The sequence below is a fragment of the Vigna unguiculata genome, chromosome 2, assembly GCF_037176805.1.
Source record: "Vigna unguiculata cultivar grain cowpea cultivar isolate G323 ecotype 2 chromosome 2, ASM3717680v1, whole genome shotgun sequence".
Classification (NCBI taxonomy): Eukaryota; Viridiplantae; Streptophyta; class Magnoliopsida; order Fabales; family Fabaceae; genus Vigna; species Vigna unguiculata.
Window position 1 is genome coordinate 10462116 of NC_140793.1, and position 17932 is coordinate 10480047.

General features: G+C 39.5%; 2 protein-coding genes across 2 annotated transcripts; both read right to left on the reverse strand.

Moving 5' to 3' along the window:
- Positions 1–3822: 3822 nt before the first annotated feature.
- Positions 3823–7924, reverse strand: LOC146888321 (uncharacterized). The gene is made up of 7 exons (XM_085670049.1): positions 7513–7924; positions 7300–7410; positions 6630–7188; positions 5808–6344; positions 5025–5268; positions 4281–4619; positions 3823–3897 (listed from the first exon to the last, which is right to left on the reverse strand). Exons 1-7 carry the CDS (start codon positions 7922–7924, stop codon positions 3823–3825), a joined length of 2277 nt encoding a protein of 758 aa, XP_085526175.1.
- Positions 7925–14144: 6220 nt separating this feature from the next.
- On the reverse strand, positions 14145–16447 carry LOC146888322 (uncharacterized). The gene is made up of 4 exons (XM_085670050.1): positions 15730–16447; positions 15604–15681; positions 14681–15299; positions 14145–14562 (listed from the first exon to the last, which is right to left on the reverse strand). Exons 1-4 carry the CDS (start codon positions 16445–16447, stop codon positions 14145–14147), a joined length of 1833 nt encoding a protein of 610 aa, XP_085526176.1.
- Between the last annotated feature and the right edge of the window lie 1485 nt (positions 16448–17932).

Below are 17932 nucleotides of genomic sequence, written 5' to 3' on the forward strand. Positions count from 1 at the left end.
TAACCTGCACAAGATATCATATAACCAACCTAAGCCGTCAAGGAAAGTAGCCGGCCTAGGCCGACTACTCCAATAGACTTAGTAAAATGGAAGCCCCTGTGTTCAATAGGTCTTAAGGGCCTGGGTTAGGGCCTAGGCCCACTTACAGCCCAAGCTAAAGCCCAAACCAAGGCCCGGCCCATGGGATAACCAGACATAATTAATGTTCTATAAATACGCATGGACCCCAGTAATTAAAGGTACGCATTTATTAATCACAGATTTGACCTTTTTGAGAGTTTTGACTCACTTGAGCTTCGGAGTCCTTTCTGCAGGTAACCCCTTCTGGGTCCAAACCGTCATGTATCAACCGGGAAGAGGCCAACTGAGGAGATAGCGGACTACATGGTAAGGTGGCGCTTGTGCCTAACTCATCTTGTTTGTTCTCTGCAGGAACACTTGAAAAAACAAAAAAGAGTTGCACTACAATAAATTCAAAATTTAATTATTTCCAGTTTTTATTAATAAATTCATGGAATCTTGTGAAAAGTGAAAAAAATAAAAATGAGAGGAAAAAATAAAATATTCTTTGGTTAAATCAATTACTTGAATAAGTGGATTTTTTTATAAAAAATGGCATACTTTTGAAGCGTGGTTCTAATTTGTGTACATCAAATTTCTCAAACTCATTCCCTTTTCTCTCATCGTAAAGGGGTCATGTGCCTAAAAATGAATGCAAATTGAAACGAGGCTCTAAACATAAGAAAAGAAACAAAAAAATAATAAAGAAAAGTCTATTGGACTAAACGTCCAAAAGGGTAGTCTAGGCAAAAATATGACAAAAAAAGAGAGAAGAAAATATGAAAAAGTTAGAAAAAAAAATGACAGTTTGTGAAAACCTTAACTAAAATATTTTATTTTGGATTAAAGCTTTTGAGAATAAACAATCATGACTTGAAATTATATGTGGCCAAGTTTCTTTATCTAAAGGGTTAAGAAAAAAAATATTGTTACCCTTTTTGAGCCTTAAAAAAAGAAAACAAAATTTCTTTCAAATTATCTTGAACAAGAGTCACCCTCAAACTAAGGTTTAGTATGATGGTTGCATCTGGTTTATCCATGCATGTCATTTGAATAATGTTTTAGAAGAAATAATACCAAAATATGGGTTTCTCAATAAACTAATCAGACCAAATAGTAGTTTTCATAAAAGAAAAGGTGTCAAAGTTGAATGATTACGTGAGTTTAGAATAATGATGAAATGGTAACCAATTGAATTTTTCAAATCACTCATAAGGTTTTCAAATAACTAAAAAAAATATAAATTTATCATCATGCATTCATATGTGCATATCAGGGTTTTGACACACTGATCCTAACATAAAGGTTTTGACAGTAGCATTGCATCCAAAAGAAAAAGAAAAACAAATGTTTCATGCATTCATGATTCGCGTGTTAGCATAATTATACATCATGCACAAAGAAAATCATAACATGTGTTACCATTATATTGTCGAAAAGAAAAATCTTCCATAAGATTGATCAAATCTTTCTCTTTCAAAAATACAAAATAGATTGACATACATCCAGAAATCCTTCTTCAAGTTAAAAAATTTTAAGTGATAAGGTTTTTCTCTTGCACATCAAGATTTCAACACCTTGTTTCTCTTGTACATTGGGGTTTTGACACCCTGATCCTTGCACCAAGGCTTTTACACCTTGTTTCCGTGCTTTAAGTCAGGTTTCCACACCTTGCCAAGGTTAGACACCTTGTTTCTATGTTAAGTCAAGATTTCCACACCTTCCCAAGGTTACCGCACCTTGTTTCTATGTTAAGTCAAGGTTTCCACACCTTGCTAAGGTTACCACACATTGTTTCTATATTAAGTCAAGGTTTTCACACCTTGCCAAGGTTATCACACCTTGTTTCTATGCTAAGTAAAGGTTTTCACACCTTGCCAAAGTTACCACACCTTGTTTCTATGATAAGTCAAGGTTTCCAAACCTTGCCAAGTTTACCACACCTTATTTCTATGCCAAGTCAAGGTTTCCATACCTTGCCAAGGTTACCACACCTTGTTTCTATGCTAAGTCAAGGTTTCCACACCTTGCCAAGGTTACCTGAAATATCCCTAAGGAATATTACTTTTAAATAAATATAAATGAATAAATAAAATAAAATAAAAATACAACATAAAATGATAACGATTATTACAACCTCATTTATAATCTCACTTTCCCAAAAACGCGGGAAAATTAAAACCATAAAATAGTATACTTTATAGAAATTCAAAGATAACAATTATTACAACTCATAAAATGACTAAATATAAACCGTTTGAAAAAAAAATCCAAATAATAAAAATATTCAAATCCCCATATAGTTCTGCTATTTGTACTCAAGCATCTCCTGGCTCACCTGTTAAATCATCTGCTCCTGGATAACAAGTTATTCGATCATCGCCATACACACAAAGATAGGGTGAGCTATACATGTATACATATATTTAAAATAAATATGACACCCATCACAAGAATAACAAATCGTACATAATCATTTTATTCTTTCAAATTAACCAACCCTAATCCCATAGTCCCACCACCAAGCACATCCCAGACCCCTATTGGACTTAGTCCATCAAGCCGAAGCACAAAGGTAAGTGAACTTAGTCTTTCAAGTCCACTGATCAAAGCAACAACCGATTTCACAGCAACCAAAACGCTTGGCGTCGCGTAGACACCGCTAGGCAGACTCTGGTAGCAAACCGCCCGGTGGCCAAACCCCACTGCCAAGCGCCAAACAAAAGTCACCCAAACCCGTCACCGCCTGGCAGACCGAACCCTGTCGCCAGGCGCCTCATGCAGACAATGGCCACTGCCAGTGTTTTAGAACCCTATCGCCTGGTGGCTCGATCCGCGCCGCCAGGCGCCATACCAGTAGCAGTTTTTGGCACTTTTCACAGATCTTATGAAGCCCCAAACTTGCAATGCATCTTTCACACACCAATCATAGTATTTAAAACATATCTCCATAACTAAAACATGCCTCACTTGATTCTCTAAAGGAACAAACCACAATGAATCAGTATTGTACTCACCATTTACCACCAAACAATGTATACAGTTTACCAAACCATACTCCAATTACATCTCCAAACCTAGTTTGTGCTAAGTCAATTTTATCATGCACACCTCCTCTTTGTCTCTTATTACTTTAAACCTACCCAAGCCATTCAATATACTCTTGATCCAATACCTTTACTAACTAATACTCAAATAACTCATTCTGCCACAATTTGGACAACATTGTACATATAAATGAATAAAAAATCTGCCACTATAACAAACCAAATGTATGAAATACCCAATTCTTTCATCCCACACATTTAATCTCATAATTATTATTTAAAACACAAAGATCCTAAAATCCTAATCCATCCCACAACGAAACACTATTAATGATCACCCATATAAACGCCTCCATGACAAGTACACCAACTGGTGGAGCTCCAAAGGTGAGTGAAGAACTCCATGGGCAGCGAAAATGGATGAAGGTATGGAGGAAAGTTTGAAGGCACTTACAAGCTATGGAAAGTGAAGGAGGTGAGAGGATTTCCTAATCTATGCTAGCCTAAGGAAGGTGGCTAGAGGTAGAGAGAGAAAATCTCTAGAAAGGGGTGACTCTCAAAGACAATAGAAGAAGGAGTGCTCTCAACTCAAGTTACATCTATTACTTAAAATTTCAAGAGTGTCTGCAAATGAGTGAAATTTTGGCTTTTATATGAAGCCATTTACACATAAGAAAGGAGAGCCATTGGATAGAGTGGGCCTTGATCTTGGCCCTTAGATCAAGCTTGGAGAAGGAGGCAAGATCACGCCCCTTGGATCTTGGCTTGAAGAACAAGAAGGGTTCTTAGCCTTTAGATGTGATGACCAACCTTAGTCAAACAATGAAGCAAATGAGCCTCCTTGTCTTAATAATCTCGACCATGTATGAAGAGAATTGGGCAGAGCCCAATTTGAACCCCATCCTATGTTCCTTTCATGTCTTATGTATTATTGGAAAGCAAAGCCCAAACAATGGCCCAATTTAAATCTACACTACTAGATTTACATGCACTTCTTCAAGTCTTTATGATCTCTTTGGCCCATTTGAGTAATGTGTGAAGCCCATTGAATTTGTGATCATCTAATGGGTGGCCCTTTTAAATCTTCTTCATCATTGATATTGTAATTCGGCTTTTTAATGGGCTTGGGCTTGGGCTTGGGCTTGAAGGTACAATTGGGCTTGGTGGGGTCACATCATCCCCTCCCCCTTGAGGAGGATTTGCCATCAAATCTTGGTTGTCATCCTCATCAGCTACAGTACCTGTAAAAGGAACTAAGTTAGTGGTATTAAAAGTAGGATGCACACCATATTCAACTGAAAGATCTAATTGATAAGCATTATTGTTGATCTTCTTTATGATTTGGAATGGACCATCACCACGGAGACTAAGCTTGGATTTTCGTAATTGAGGAAATCTTTCCTTCCTTAGATGAAGCCAAACTAAGTCACCCTCATTGAATGATCGAATTCTGTTACCCTTTTTTTTAGAGTTGGCAATCTTTTCCATTTGAGCTTGTATTTGACTCTTAACCTTCTCATGCAAATCTTTGATAAATTGAGACTTAGAAATCCCTTCTTTATGAACAAAGTCAAAAGGAGATGGAAGAGGTAGCAAGTCTAGAGGAGTGAGAGGGTTAAAGCCATAGACAACCTCAAAAGGTGAGAGTTTAGTGGTACTATGGACCACTCTATTGTAGGCAAACTCAATGTGGGGAAGATACTCATCCCAAGATTTATGGTTCCCTTTAAGCACAACCCTAAGCAATGTGGAGAGGGATCTATTGACTACCTCTGTTTGCCCATCAGTTTGAGGGTGACAGGAAGTAGAAAAAGAAAGTTTAATTCCAAGCCTAGACCACAAGGTCCTCCAAAAGTGGCTAAGGAACTTAGTATCCCTATCAGGCACAATTGTTTTGGGTAAGCCATGAAGACGAACCACTTCTCTAAAGAACAACTTTGCAATGTGGCTTAAATCATCGACTTTGTGGCATGGAATAAAATGTGCCATTTTTGAAAAACGGTCCACAACCACAAGAATCGAATCAACACCCCTAGAAGCCCTTGGAAGCCCTAGGACAAAGTCCATTCTAATATCCTCCCAAGGGGTGGAAGCCACAGGCAAAGGAGTATACATCCCAGCAGGCATTGCGCTAGACTTAGCATGCAAGCAAGTCAAACAACTAGCGCAATGTTTTTGAATATCACGTTTCATGTGGGGCCAAAAGAATTTTTCTTTAAGCATGGCCAACGTTTTGGCGACCCCAAAATGTCCCATAAGTCCCCCCTCATGCATCTCAATGATTAAAAGTTTACGATGAGAACCACATGGAATGCATAGGCGGGCTTCTTTGAAAAGATATCCATTTGAGACATAAAAGCCGCCTAGGGACTTATTTAAACAATTAGAATAAATAAGGGCAAAGAAGGGATCTTGACTATACAATTCACATATATTGTCAAACCCAAGAATTTGAGATCCAAGTTTGGCTAAAAGAGTATATCCTCTAGAAAGTGCATTAGCCACAACATTGGATTTCCCTTTCTTGTATTTTTGATGATATAAGGCAATTGTTCTAGAAATTCAACCCACTTTGCATACCTCTTGTTGAGCTTGTGTTGGCTTTTCAAATACTTGAGAGTTTCATGATCAGTGTGAATTATAAACTCTTTAGACACAAGATAGTGTTCCCAAGTATGAAGAGCTCGCACAAGAGCATACAACTCTTTGTCATAGGTGGGGTAATTACGAGAAGGGCCATTGAGTTTTTCACTTAAATAAGCAATTGGATGGCCTTCTTGTAATAAAATCGCACCCACTCCAACCCCAGAAGCATCACATTCTAGCTCAAAAGTTTTCTCAAAGTTTGGAAGAGCTAGAACGGGTGCTTGGGTGAGTTTAGCCTTGATCTCCTCAAAGGCTTGTTGTTGCTTATCACCCCACACAAAAGGTGTGTATTTCTTGACAAGTTCATTGAGGGGTGAGGCAATTGTGGAGAAGTGGGGTACAAACCATCTATAGAAGCTAGCTAGCCCATGAAAGCTACGGATGTCCCTAACATTCTTTGGCACAGGCCATTCTTGGATGGCTTTGATTTTGTCGAGGTCAACATGTACCCCACTTTTATTGACCACAAACCCAAGAAAGATGACACTCTCTACACAGAAAGTGCACTTATCTATGTTTGCATAGAGTTGATGGTCTCGAAGGAGAGACAAGACTACCCTAAGGTGTCCTAGATGAACTTTGAAGCTATAACTATAAATTAAAATGTCATCAAAATAAACAACCACAAACATCCCCAAACAATCCCGTAGGACATGATTCATTAGTCGCATGAATGTGCTAGGAGCATTGGTTAGGCCAAAAGGCATGACTAACCATTCATATAGACCAAATTTAGTTTTGAAAGCGGTTTTCCACTAATCACCTTTGGCAATTTGAATTTGGTGATCACCACTTTTGAGGTCTATTTTTGAAAACATTTTGGCCCCATGCAATTCATCCAACATATCATCTAGTCTAGGGATGGGGTGCCTATACTTTATGGTAATGTTGTTGATGGCCCTACAATCACAACACATGCGCCATTTGGCATCCTTTTTTAGCACCAACAAGACGGGAACAACACAAGGACTAAGACTCTTTTGGACCCATCCTTTGTCTAACAACTCGATCACTTGAGTCTCTATCTCTTTAGTCTCAATTGGATTTGTCCTATAGGCTGGTCTATTAGGTAGACTGGCCCCTGGGATAAAATCAATTTGGTGCTCGATTCCTCTAAAAGGTGGGAGGCCTTGAGGGCCATCCTTAGGGAAAAGATCCGCAAATTCATGGAGAAGAGCACGAACAGAAGGAGGTAGATCCTTAAGTGAAGGATGTTGGAGACATGTAAGGGCAACATGACACAACAAAAGGTAGGAAGGGTGTTCAACATGAAGAGTTTGTAAAAGAGTTTTATGAGTGAGAAGCACTTCATGATAAACATCCTTAGAAGGAGAGACTTCCTCTACCTTTGTCTTAGAAGCCTTGGATAATTTAGTAGAGTTGGTGGAACTGTCTTCCTCCCTCCTAGCTCTCATTTGAGCTTGGCCACTAGCAACTTAAGTAGAAGTGAGGGGATGTAACACAAAAGTTTTGGAATGATGTTGGAGGGTGATCTCATTGGTATGGCCATGGTGGGTGGTTTTGCGGTCAAATTGCCACGGCCTACCTAAGAGAATATGGCAAGCTTCCATTGGAATTACATCACATAAAACTTTGTCTTTGTACTTTCCAGTAGAGAACTTAACCAACACTTGATGCTTGACTTTGAGATCCCCATCTTCATTAAGCCAATGAAGTTTGTCAGGTTTGGGATGGGGTAACAAAGTTAAGTTCAACTTCTCAACCATTCTTGTTCTACAACAGTTGCAACAAGACGCACTATCAATGATCAAAGAACAAGTATTATTCAAAACGTCACAACGAATGTGAAAAATGTTTTCTCTTTGATCAATGAGAGGAAGGGTTGGTTGGTTATTGAGAAGCCTCCTAATCATTAAGAGGGACCCTTCTTGAGGGTAAGAATGAAGTTTGTCTTTGGACGACTTGTCACTATGGGAGTCACTAGAAGAGGAAGATTCCTTAGAAAACTCTTCTTGACTATTGTAGAGGTCTTGGCCCTTTAGCACAATGGTGCGCTTGGTAGGACACTGTGATGCCACATGACCTCTACCTAAACACTTAAAATACTTGATCTCACTACCTCGCTTGGAGGTCTCACCCTTATCTTGACCTTTTGCTGGGTGTCTATGAGCGGTCTCCTCCATCTTTTGCCTATATTCTTCCAAAGACATGGTTCTTTGTTGGAGCCTTTGGAGTTTATCCATAAGCTCTCTTTTGTAGTATGAAGGAACATGGCGAGCATGGAGGGCCTATTTGAGATAAAACCAATATTCAATCTTGGGAAGGCCTTTTTTCGCTTTTGGTGGACAAGGGTTGTCCACCAATTTAAGGCATGACCTTGGAAGCTGAGGATAGCAAGAGAGACACGTCTCTCTAGGAGAAGCACGATGAATGTGTGAAGGATTCCTTAATTGCTCAGATATGAAGTGTAAATTGGCTTGCATGGCAGCCATTTGAGCCTTGATGTCACTCACCTCTTTGGTGAGTTTGTGAAGCATACGAGGGGAAACATCACCCTCATCATCCCCACCTGGTGTTATGTTGTGTGGGTTATGGTGAATTTTGTTGGGTTTGCACCCTTACACGTGTAGCCCTTCTAGTGCTCATGATTGACACAATCTAGAACTGTAGACAAAGTGTGAAATTAAGTTTGAAGAACACAAGTGAACCTCCAGGTAGGCGAGGTGAGTCTAAAAAGACCACTTAATAACCAAGGCCAATCCTAGCCAAGGCACACTTGGGCAAGTTTGAAAGAAATTCACACAATGGCTAAGTTCTAAATGATGAGAATCACTAGACACTAGTTGTCAATAAAGAACACAGAACAAAGAAATCTATAAAACACTAAAGAAGAACCCCTAATTGTCCAAAATATGTAGAGACTTTGGTCTCAAAATTTTTAAGCCACTAAACAACGTGAAAACTTGAATATAAGTTATGCGGCCTAATGTAAGGTGAGAAAGCACTTAGAACTTTCAACACACTTACAACTAAAAGCGAATTACTAATGGAGGAGAAAGGTTCTATTTAGGAGATAAGATTGAACACCTTGTGGTTCCCCAAGACACCTAAGTAGGCCAAAATTACAAGTTCAAAGAGAGTTAAAATTGGTACACAAAATTTTAGGCAAAGAGGAGCAACCCAAGAGCACCAAACTTTTAGAGAACTTTGAGTAGAAAATAAGGCACAAAGGATGCTCCAAATTGACCAAAAGAAGTGACCAAATTGTAGAAAAACTAGTAAACTAAAAGATGCAACAATTACAAGCCACAATGGCCAACAAAAATGCTTGAAATTGGTGTTGGAAGCTACTCCCGAGGCCAACTTGAACACCACAATTTTGGACAGCAAAGTGATGCACTCCCAAGAGCACTTTGGTGCCAAATGAAGCCTTAGTTGATGGCTTTGAAGTATACACCAATTGGAGGAATATTTGGACCCCTTGTGGATGCAAAATGCAACACCAAACAGCAACAAAACCTGACCAAAATAATGAAAAAAAAAACAGCAAAGAAACTATGCCAAAGACATTGGTTAGCTCTCACTCAAGCAAGAAATTGATGGCTCAAAACTTTCCAAAATATGGTGAAGGTGAGAGGAAGAATTCAAGCACACTCTCTAGAGTTTTACTTCTCAACCACCACCTAAAATGCTACCTTAGACTAGCAACAAATTTGGAAAACAAAATCACTTAATTCACAATCAAGAGCATTGAAGCCAACATTACTTGCCAATTGAAATGTATAACACAAGAAAAGCTAATTAAGAAAGCTAAACCACATTGAATATGATTTGACAAGACTGAATTGAATAGCCAAAAACAAGGACAAGCAAGATATTAAGGCTTGAAATAAAGGAAAGCACAACAAAAGGAATCCTAGAATGGAGTTAAAACCAAAAATAGAAACTGCAGTGCTCATAAAATGCTTATGGTATTCATTGTATGTATGCCAATGTGGGGGAAGTAATCCACTCCAAATGAAAGCAATTGATGGCAATATGGAATACACACATAAACAAGCAAATGTATAGAGCAAGAGCATTGAAATTATGAAGCAAAACACACAAAAAACGCACTAAACAGTGATTTTCCCGAAAACACAGCACCAGAAAAACGTTGACAAATGCCTTAACTTTGAAGATTTATCATTTTTTTTACTGGACATATTTCAATAATTCTTTTTGTTAATATTTCGTCCCGATGTTAAGAAAATTAGGCAAAACTCAGAAGGTGATTCGGTGCTATGAATCGTTCCAGTTAAATCACACAAGAAAAGTGTGCGTTAGGACACAAGTGAAAACAACAGCAAATTGGCACTGAAAAACACAGAAATTTGCTTCTACTTCAAAAATTTCTATAGAATTCAATTCTCAACATAATGGAATGATTCTTGTTGGAGACTTTTCGTTTATGACTTAGCTTTTTGAAGCAACAATCAGCTTAAATTTTGGTGCACCGAGTCACTCGTGACACTTCTCAAACAGAAGGTGTGCAGTGGAAAATAAGGTTGAAAACTGAAGCAAAAGCACAGTGAAAGTGGAAGATGTTCAATAGACAAATCAATTCGATTTGGAGCTTGATTATGATCTAGAATCAAGCATAGATGAAGATGAATATCTTATGACACTCTAAGGCACAAACCAATCGGTGAAATGTCATTAAAACAGTGAGGAAAGCTGATTCAAACAACCACACGCATAGCATTAAGCTTCATTGCGTTATGGAGTGGAGTTTGGCACAATTTCACTCAAGCAAGTGCAGAAAATGATTGTAAACGGTAGAAAATTGAAGAAACATGTAAAAGAAAGCATGAACAAGACATAGAACACAACTTGAATGGTGGAAATTGAAAAGAAAAAAGAATCACCGAATAAAAATGACAAGAAACACAATGGAAGCGATAAAATGGTGTTGAAAAGTAAAAAGAAGCTAGTAAATGATGTGAACCATAGCAAGCAAGGAAATTTACAAATAGAGTGTAGAACACTCTTGTAGTGTCATAGTTGCATGCAATCAATGGAGAAACACAAAGTAATAGACAATGAACGGTAAATGTGAAAGGGAAAAACAAAATAGAAGGAGAAGAAGATGAGAACAAGACGGAAAAAACGAAGGAAACACAAGACTAGGAAAGAACCTTACCAAACCGTGAGAGACCATGGTTTGATGGCTCTTGATACCATTATGGTGGAGCTCCAAAGGTGAGTGAAGAACTCCATGGGAAGCGAAAATGGATGAAGGTATGGAGACAAGTTTGAAGGCACTTGCAAGCTATGGAAAGTGAAGGAGGTGAGAGGATTTCCTAATCTATGCTAGCCTAAGGAAGGTGGCTAGAGGTAGAGGGAGGAAATCTCTAGAAAGGGGTGACTCTCAAAGGCAATAGAGGGAGGAGTGCTCTCAACTCAAGTTGCATCTATTTCTTAAAATTTCAAGAGTTTCTACAAATGAGTGAAATTTTAGCTTTTATATGAAGCCATTTACACATGAGAAAGGAGAGCCATTGAATGGAGTGGGCCTTGATCTTGGCCCTTAGATCAAGCTTGGAGAAGGAGGCAAGATCACGCCCCTTGGATCTTGGCTTGAAGAACAAGAAGGATTCTTAGCCTTTAGATGTGATGACCAACCTTAGTCAAACCATGAAGCAAAGGAGCCTCCTTGTCTTGATAATCTCGACCATGTATGATGAGAATTGGGCCGAGCCCAATTTGAACCCATCCTATGTTCGTTTCATGTCTTATGTATTATTGGAAAGCAAAGCCCAAACAATGGCCCAATTTAAATCTACACTACTAGATTTACATGCACTTCTTCAAGTCTTTGTGATCTCTTTGGCCAATTTGAATAATTTGTGAAGTCCATTGAATTTGTGATCATCCAATGGGAGGCCCTTTTGAATCTTCTTCATCATTGATCTTGTAATTCGGCCTTTTAATGGGCTTGGGCTTGGGCTTGAAGGTGGAATTGGGCTTAGTGGGGTCAAATCACCAACCCATCAAGCTTCTGCTATACTGTTGGGTCGCTTGGTGGCGCTAAAAAATCTGGATTCTTCCTAGGTTTATCCGCACCAGTTGTGACTCGAAAAGAATTCCAACTCTTGCCTCCACCATCATTTTGCGACAGTTACCAATGCACCCATCACATAAAATTCATACTTCACTCAGTTTATCCTTTCCCTTAAAATAGTGTGCCAATTACAGTTCTGGAATGTGATTATTCATTCTCAACTCCTACAGGAACCCTAATTTCCCCAAATTCATGCAATACCCCGACATTCAACATATGAATAATAACATAGCCAAATTCATCCATAACAATTAATAGTCACGCATATAAAATCATCACGACAACATCACAAATGTCACAAAATTCCCAAAACAACCCAAATTGACATTCCAATTTACGTCACCAGGCTGTTCATCATTTGCCACCAGGCGGTTCATAAAGGAAAACCCAGATCCTAGTATCTGGCTTATGTTGCCTGGCGGGTCGCGCGTGGCCGTCTCGCATTTTCTAGAAAATTTCCAAAAACCTGCATTAATGGGTCCGAACTGAACAATTTGGCATTCTCACACATTGAATATAGCGCGAAAGCATACAATTATCATCAAAACACCAATAAGAGCTCCCTTAACCTAGATTAAAGCTTCCCTTGAGTGATTTTGTGCTTTTTCCTTTGCTTCCAAAATAATCTTCCTTGGCTTCTCCTAATTCAGCCTCAAAGATCCACTCACACTCTCAATTTCCCACTGAATTTCGCACTCCTCTGCCTATCCCACAATGACCACTGCAGAAACCTTTCTCCTCTCTCTCAATTAGCTTTTTAATGATGTTTTAATGGTTATTTAAGGTCCTAAAACGAAAATGTCCCATTGATGGTGTTTAATTGTCATTCAAGCACACTTAATAGATTGCTTTCCAACCATCCTTGGCTGCTTGGTCTGCTAGGGTTTCCTCTAACCCTTCAATTTCAAGCCAAAACTAAAAATAGCAAAATAAAGTTTAATTTGGGTTCACCAAGGTTTGAACCCCTTACCATGCCAATGTTCAATTCAATGCACAACCATCTAACTAATTCATGTTTCATGCTAACTAATATGCTTCAATTATTATAACATTTAGCAACATGATTAACATATATTAAAAATAATACTAAACTTAATAACACACAAATGGCATACATAGGACTCGAACCCAAGTCCTTTCACACAATAAAGTACTCTCAACCATTTGAGCTAGTACTTTTCCACATCACAACATTCCGCATTTAATGCTTTAATGGCTTTTACTACCCGCATTTATTAAATAATTATTTAAATCTCTCGGGTCTTACATTCCCCCCACCTTAAAGGGTTTTTGACCTCGAAAATAAGACTTACCAAGAAACAAGTGTGGATAGGATAGCCTCATGTGATCCTCCATCTCCTAGGTTATCTCCTGAGTTGCCTCGTCCTAAAGCACCTTTACTGTCTTTATCTCCTTACCCCTCGGATGTTTGACCTGAGAGTCAAGAATGCGACCGGTCCGACTAGCATTATCAAGTCTTCCCGCACCTACACATCGTCAACCTCTAGTACGTGGTCTAGACTTGCTTTGTATTTTCTCAGTTGGGAAACATGAAATACATTGTGCAAGTTTGCCAAATGAGGTGGCAAAGCAACTTCATATGTCGCTTGCCCAATCCTCCGCGTGATTTGATAGGGTCCTATAAACCTCGGGGTCAACTTCCTCGACTTAAGAACCCTTCCAACTCCCGTGGTTGGGGTAACCCGGAGAAACACATGATCTCCTTCATCAAACTCAAAGGGCTGCCTTCTCTTATCAGCATAAGACTTTTGTCGACTCTGTGTGGCTCACATTCGATCTTGGATTAATTTGACTTTTCTAGTCATTTGCTGCAGAAACTCAGGGCCAAGCACGAAAGCTTCACCATCCTGATACCAACACAGCGGAGTTCTACACCTCCTTCCATATAGTGCTTCATACGGTGCCATTCCAATACTAGCATTATAGCTATTATTGTATATGAACGCTACCAAGGGTAACACATAATTCCAGATGGTCCAGCACACAAGATCTCAACAAATCTTCTAGTGATTGGATAGTCCGCTCTGATTGACCGTCCGTCTGAGGATGATAAGCCGAACTCATTCTCAATTGAGTACCTAAGGCTGTTTGCAAAGATTTCTAAAACCGTGAAGTGAATCTCAGATCCCGGTCTGACACTATGCTTTCTGGCACCACGTGTGATCTTACCACCTCCCGTACATATGTTTCTGCTAGCTTATCCATCGACCATTTCTGATTTATAGGTAGGAAGTGCGCACACTTAGTCAATTTTTTTACTATTACCCAGATTGAATCATGCCCTCTAGTCGATTTCTGCAAGTGTGTCACAAAGTCCATAGAGATATTGTCCCACTTCCACTGAGGTACTTCCAATGGTTGTAGTGTACCTCCCGACCTTTGATGTCCAATTTTGGCCTTTTGACATACCAAACATTAGTGACTTTCAACAAGCTGCATTGTATGAACCCTTGCCCAAACTGCATTCCCAAATTCATATCTCGAAGTTTCTCAATTAGCTCCAACTCGTTTACCATCATGCAAGACATATGCATCTTTTTACGACTTAAAGCATCGGCTACGACATTCGCCTTGCCTGGGTGATAAAGTAATTCAAAGTCGTAGTCCTTCAAGTACTCCATCCACCTGCGATGTCTCATATTTAACTCCTTCTGGTCGAACAAGTATTTCAGGCTTTTATGATCACTAAAAACGTTGAGACTTGTACAGGTAGTGCCTCCAACACTTAAGAGCAAACACAATAGCTGTTAGCTCCAAATCGTGAGTCGGGTAATTTTTCTCGTGCACCTTTAGTTAACGAGAACCATATGCTACCGACCTCCTTTCTTGCATCAATACACACCCTAGCACTTGATATGAAACATCACAGTACACTTCAAACATTTTCTCAGTATCAGGAATTACTAGCACTAGGGAGGTAGTCAAACACCTCTTTGTGTCCTCAAAACACTCCTCACACTTTTTAGTCCAAGAAAATGGCTGATCTTTTCTTGTAAGTTGTGTCAAAGGATTCACCTTCTTTGAGAACCCCTCCACAAATATCCTGTAATAACCTGCTAGGCCCAAGAAACTTCTCACCTCTGTCACTGTTTTAGGCCTTTCCCACTTAAGCACCGTCTTAATCTTAGCCAGGTCCATTGCAATACCCTTGGCTGAGATGACATATCCAAGAAATTGTACCTTTTCCAGCCAAAATTCACACTTGGACAACTTCCCACACAACTGGTGATCTCTAAGTATCTTCAATACAACCCTCAGGTGATCAACATGCTCATCTCTCGTCTTTACATAAATAAGAATGTCGTCTATGAAAACAAACCTATCTAACCAAGGCCGAAAGATTCTATTCATGTAATCCATGAATATCGCTGGTGCATTCGTTACTCCAAATGGCATCACCACGTATTCGTAATGCTCGTACCTCAACTTGAACGCCGTCTTCTGTACATCTTCCAGTTTGACTAAGATTTAATGATATCCAGATCATAGGTCAATTTTGGAGAATACTCCTGCTCCCTTCAATTGATCGAGCAGATCGTCAATCCTCGATAGTGGGTACTTATTCTTAATGGTTAATTTGTTCAACTGCCGGTAATGAATGCAAAGTCTTGAGCTTCCATCCTTCTTCTCAACTAATAGCACCAGAGCTCCCTACGGTGACGCATTAGGCCGGATGAACTTTTTCTCTAGCAGATCTTCAATTTTGCTTCTTGAGTTCTGCCAATTCTACAGTTGCCATTCGGTATGGAGTCATGGACACTAGACCCGCACCAGGAATTAAGTCAATGGTGAAGTCAACATCCCAACTCGGTGGCAATCCTGGTACTTCGTCCGGAAACACATCTGCGTACTCATTAACAACATGAATATTCTAAATCATCTTCGTTGCACCCTTCTTTTCTGGTTTAGCCATCACCATAAAACACGTGGCCCCTTCTTGTAGCGCTTTCATAGCCTCTTGAGTTGAGATCAACTCCAACCCTTCATGTTCGGGGAATACCAAACTACGCCAACCATAATCAATTATGATGTGATTGTTAGACAACCAGTCCATTCCCAATATCACATCCAATACCTCCAAAGGCAAGCACACCAAGTTCACCTTGAATCTACGACCTGCCACTTCCATTGAACACACAACGTAGACCAAAATGGTAGTTACCTGACACGAGGAAGGAGTCAAAACAAGTAACTCACACCTCAAATCACGTTTCTCCATATTCAATCTCCCCACGCATGCATTAGAAATGAAACAATGTGTTGCTCCAGAGTCGAACAACACTAATACTGATTGACTAATCAACAAACAAGGCTCGAGAATAAGGTTACCTGCTTGAGTAGCCTTTGTGGAGGTGATGGCAATGACCCTACCAATTGCTCTAGCTATTTCTGCTGGTGATGCTGCTAGTTTCTTCAAACCTAGACTCTTCTTTTTTGGACAATTATTGGCGAAGTGGCCCGTTTTGTCGCATATGAAACACTTGCGACGTTCACCTGACCCTCCTACACCACCTGTTAGTTGAGGATAATTTCTCTTTAGATGGGGTCCGCCACACTGGTAGCAAGTGGGACCCTGAGATGTCTGTGGTCGGCTGTAAGGCTTCTTCATGTGCCTAGCCTCTACGACTTCTTCTGATGTCGACTTACATGATTTGGTCCTCTTTTTAGAGACTCTGCACTCTTGGCTTGTTCCACCAAGACTGGAAATCTTCTTTCTCTCAGGGGTGTGATAACCTTCTTCAGTTCATGCTTGAGTCCTCGCTCAAACTTAAGGCACCTCCACTCTTTAGTGATTTCTTGAGAATAGTACCTTGCCAGATGCTCGAATTTGTTAACATATTCTTGCACTAACATATTTCCCTGTTGCATGGCCAAGAACTCAGCCTCTTTATCCTACTTAGTTGTATCTGGGAAGTATTTCTCTAGGAAACGAGTCCTGAAGTTGGCCCAATTCACTGGCTTATCCCTAGTCTGCATCTGTTGTTGCATGCCTGCCCACCAATATTCAACATCATTATTCAGCAGGTACACAACAAAGGCCATCTTTTGCTCGTCAGCACAATTCATCACTCAAAAAATCTTTTCGCACTTGCGAAGCCAGGCATCAGCTCATCAGCAGTGGTCCTACCTGTGAATTATGCGGGCTTATGTCATAGAAAATCCTCCACCGTTGCCACCCTCACTGGTGCAATCGTTGCTCTTGGCTGTGCTGGAATAGGATTTTGCATCTACAATCTCATCAGCACCATTAGCATTTCTCCTCCTCCTGTGAGCTGTCATTGCTTGGATACACCACATATTCAACTGTTAAACATCACTCCATCAGTTTAACAAACCACTACCTCCATAAAGTTAAACACACACAACCACATGCACAAACATAGCAAGCTCACTCCCTAAAAGTCCCAAAATATTTTTCAAAACATTTTCAAAACTTATGCTCTGATACGAACTGAAACATCCTTAAGGAATATTACTTTTAAATAAATATAAATGAATAAATAAAATAAAATAAAAATACAACATTAATAATCAAACCTCATTTATAATCTCACTTTCCCAAAAACGCGGGAAAATTAAAACCATAAAATAGTATATTTTACAGAAATTCAAAGATAACGATTATTACAATGCATAAAATGAGTAAATATAAACCGTTTGAAAACAAGAAAATATCCAAATAATAAAAATCATCAAATCCCTATATAGTCACACTCTTTGTACTTAAGCATCTCCTGGCTCACCTGTCAAATCATTTGCTCCCGAATAACAAGTTATTCGATCATCGCCATACACACACAGATAGGGTGAGCTATGCATGTATACATATATAAAAAATAAATATGACACCCATCCCAAGAATAACAAATCGTACATAATCATTTTATTCTTTCAAATTAACCAACCCTGATCTCATAGTCCTTCATGAGTCATATGCATGAATATAGGTTCTGGGACTTCACTGTGCTTCCACGAAACTAACCCTTTCGTGGTCCAATCCTACGAGCCTATCCCGCTCGTAGTCCTGCCCTACAAACTCCTTGCCCATAGTAAAACATCCAAGCCTTCCTCGCTCACCATACTATGGACTTCT

Excerpts from the sequence above, each read along its gene's own strand:
- LOC146888321 (XM_085670049.1), bottom strand. The coding sequence starts at position 7,924 with ATGTCTTTGGAAGAATATAGGCAAAAGATGGAGGAGACCGCTCATAGA. Across the intron at positions 7,411-7,512 it reads TTGTTCTTTGATCATTGATA|ATGGGGATCTCAAAGTCAAG; the intron begins GTGCGTCTTGTT and ends GGCTTAATGAAG. Across the intron at positions 7,189-7,299 it reads AGCTTGCCATATTCTCTTAG|TTGCTAGTGGCCAAGCTCAA; the intron begins GTAGGCCGTGGC and ends CTTCTACTTAAG.
- LOC146888322 (XM_085670050.1), bottom strand. The coding sequence starts at position 16,447 with ATGAAGAAGCCTTACAGCCGACCACAGACATCTCAGGGTCCCACTTGC. Across the intron at positions 15,300-15,603 it reads TGACTTAATTCCTGGTGCGG|TCAAACTGGAAGATGTACAG; the intron begins GTCTAGTGTCCA and ends ATTAAATCTTAG. Across the intron at positions 14,563-14,680 it reads GTTTCATATCAAGTGCTAGG|TGTTGGAGGCACTACCTGTA; the intron begins GTGTGTATTGAT and ends TTTGCTCTTAAG.